The 2,653-nt window shown below is 39.2% G+C and overlaps 1 protein-coding gene across 1 annotated transcript in view; it reads right to left on the bottom strand.

Annotated features, from left to right (window-relative positions):
* The window catches only part of LOC143236569 (colorectal mutant cancer protein-like), a 17,355-nt gene extending 14,913 nt beyond the window's left edge, over nt 1-2,442 (bottom strand). Inside the window, exon 1 of the mRNA XM_076474869.1 lies at nt 2,396-2,442. Within this exon, the coding sequence (XP_076330984.1) occupies nt 2,396-2,442 (47 nt within the window). The remainder of the gene's footprint in view (nt 1-2,395) is intronic.
* Between the last annotated feature and the right edge of the window lie 211 nt (nt 2,443-2,653).

Genomic DNA, 2,653 nt, shown 5'->3' with positions numbered 1-2,653 from the left:
ACTATGTAGAGGTCTTCCTTCCAGTTACTTTTCATTCAGAGGTGTAGTGTTCTTCCTTCCAGTTACTTTTCATCCTAGAGTGTAGGATTCTTCCTTCCAGTTACTTTTCATCCAGAGTGTAGGGCTCTTCTTCCAGTTACTTCTTCCATCCAGAGTGTAGGACTCTTCCTTCCAGTTACTTTCCATTCAGAGTGTAGGTGTTCTTCCTTCCCAGTTACTTTTCAACCAGGTGTAGAACTCTTCTTCCAGTTTCTTCTCCTTAGTTACTTTTTCATTCCAGTGTAGGGCTCTTCCTTCCAGTTACTTTTCATCCAGAGTGTAGGGCTCTTCCTTCCAGTTACTTCTCATCCAGACTGTAGGACTCTTTTTTCCAGTTACTTCTTATCTACAGTGTAGGAGTCTTCCTTTTGGTTACTTCACTGAGAGTGTGAAACTCTTCCTTCCAGTTACTTCTCATCCAGAGTGTAGTACTCTTCCTTCCAGTTAGTTCACAGAGTGTCCTTCCTCTGTTGTCATCCAGAGTGTCTTCCTTCCAGTTACTTTTACTTTCATCCACAGTGTAGGGCTCTTCCTTCCAGTAACTTATCATCCAGAGTGTAGGGCTCTTCCTTCTTGTTACTTTTACTAGTGTGAGTGTTCCCCAGGACTCTAACTTTCCTTCTAGTTACTTATTACTTAGAGTGTAGGTCTCTTTCTGTCTAGTTACTTTTCATCCAGAGTGTAGTGCTCTAGCTTCCAAGTTACTTTTTTATCCAGAGTGTAGGGTCTTCTTCCTTCCAGTTAGTTTTCATTCACAGTGTAGGACTCTTTTTTCTTGTTACTTTTACTTAGAGTGTAGAACGCGTTCTTGTAATTACTTATTACTCAGAGTGTGTGAATGTACCTTTAGTCACTTCCTGAGAGTGTAGAACTTACTTTCATCCATAGTGTAGGGCTCTTCCTTCCAGTTACTTTCCTCCAGAATTTAGGGTTCTCCTTCTTAAGTTTCTCACTCAGAGTGTAAGGATATTCCTTCTGGTTACTTTAGTTACTTTACATTCAGAGTGTAGGACTCCTTCTTACTAGCTACTTATCATTCTGAGTTTAGAGATCTTCCTTTACTTCCTTAAAGTGTAGAACCTCTTCCTTCCAGTTACTTCACACAAAGAGTGTGTAACTCATCCTTCCTCTTATTTCAAATGCAGAGTGTTGGACTCTTCCTTCTAGTTAAGTCTCACTGAGAGTGTAAACTCTCCATTCCAGTTACTTCTCTCATCCAGAGTGTTGGGTTCTTCCTTCCATTTACTTTTTTTTCCAGAGTGTAGGGCTCTTCCTTCCAGTTACTTTTTCCAGAGTGTAGGGCTCTTCCCAGTACTTTTCATCCAGAGTGTAGTTCTCTTCCCTTCAGTTACTTTCTTTCATCGAGAGTGTGGGGCTCATCCTTCCATTACTTACCATCTAGAGTGTAGTTATCTTCCTTCGAGTTACTTTTCATTCAGAGTGGGGCTCTTCCTTCCAAATTCTTTTCATCCAGAGTAGTACTCTCTTTTCCAGTTATTTGTTTCTTAAAGTGTAGGGTTCTTCTTTCTACTTATTTCTCTCCCTGAGTGTATGACACTTTCTTCTAGTTAAGTCTCATTGAGAGTGTAAACTCTTACTTACAATTACTTATACATACATAGTGTACAGCTCTTCCTTCCAGTTAATTTTCATCTATAGTTTAGTGTTCTTCCTTCCAGTTACTTTTATCCCTGAGTAGTAGGTCTTATTCTTCTAGTTACTTTTCATCCAGAGTGTAGAACTCTGTCTTCCAGTTATTTGTTTCTTATAGTGTAGTGCTCTTCCTTCTACTTATTTCTCTCCCTGAGTGTATGACACTTTCTTCTTGTTACTTTTCACTCAGAGTGTAGGATTCTTCCTTCCAGTTACTTCTCGTACAGAATGTAGAGTTCTTCATTCCAGTTACTTTTTCATCGAGAGTGTAGTGCTCTTCCTTCCAGTTTTTTTTCATCCAGAGTGTAGGGCTCTTCCTTCCCATTAATTTTCGTCCAGAGTGTAGTACTCTTCCTACCAGTTACTTTTCTTTCAGATTGTACTGTTCTTCCTTCCAGTTACTTTTCATCCCGAGTGTAGAGATCTTCATTTCAGCAACTTTTCATCCAGATTGTAGGGCTATTTCATCCATTTACGTTTCTGTTCAGAGTGTTATGTTCTTCCTTCTAGTTAATTTTCATCTAAAGAGTAGTACTCTGACTTCCAGAAGTTATTTGTTTCTTAAAGTGTAGGGTTCTTCTTTTCTACTTATTTCTCTCCCTGAGTGTATGACACTTTCTTCTAGTTACTTCTGACTCAGAGTGTAGGATTCTTACTTCCAGTTACTTTTCACCCAGAGTGTAGGGCTCTTCCTTCGAGTTACTTTTCATCCAGAGTGAATTCTTCTTCCTTCCAAGCACTTTTATCCATAATGTCGGGGTCTTCCTTTCAGTTACTTTTCATGCAGTCTATAGGGTTTTCCTTGCAATTACTTTTCATCCAGACTTTAGTGCTCTTCCTTTCACTTAGTTTTTCATCCAGAGTGTAGGGCTCTTCATTCTTGTTACTCCAACTTTGAGTGTAGAACTCTTCCTTGTAATTACTTTTACTTAGAGTGTAGGACTGTTCCTTTTAGTTACTT

The sequence above is a fragment of the Tachypleus tridentatus genome, chromosome 13 (assembly GCF_004210375.1).
Source record: "Tachypleus tridentatus isolate NWPU-2018 chromosome 13, ASM421037v1, whole genome shotgun sequence".
NCBI lineage: Eukaryota > Metazoa > Arthropoda > Merostomata > Xiphosura > Limulidae > Tachypleus > Tachypleus tridentatus.
The sequence above is the reverse complement of the archived record's forward strand: the minus strand, read 5'-3'. Positions and strand labels throughout refer to the sequence as shown.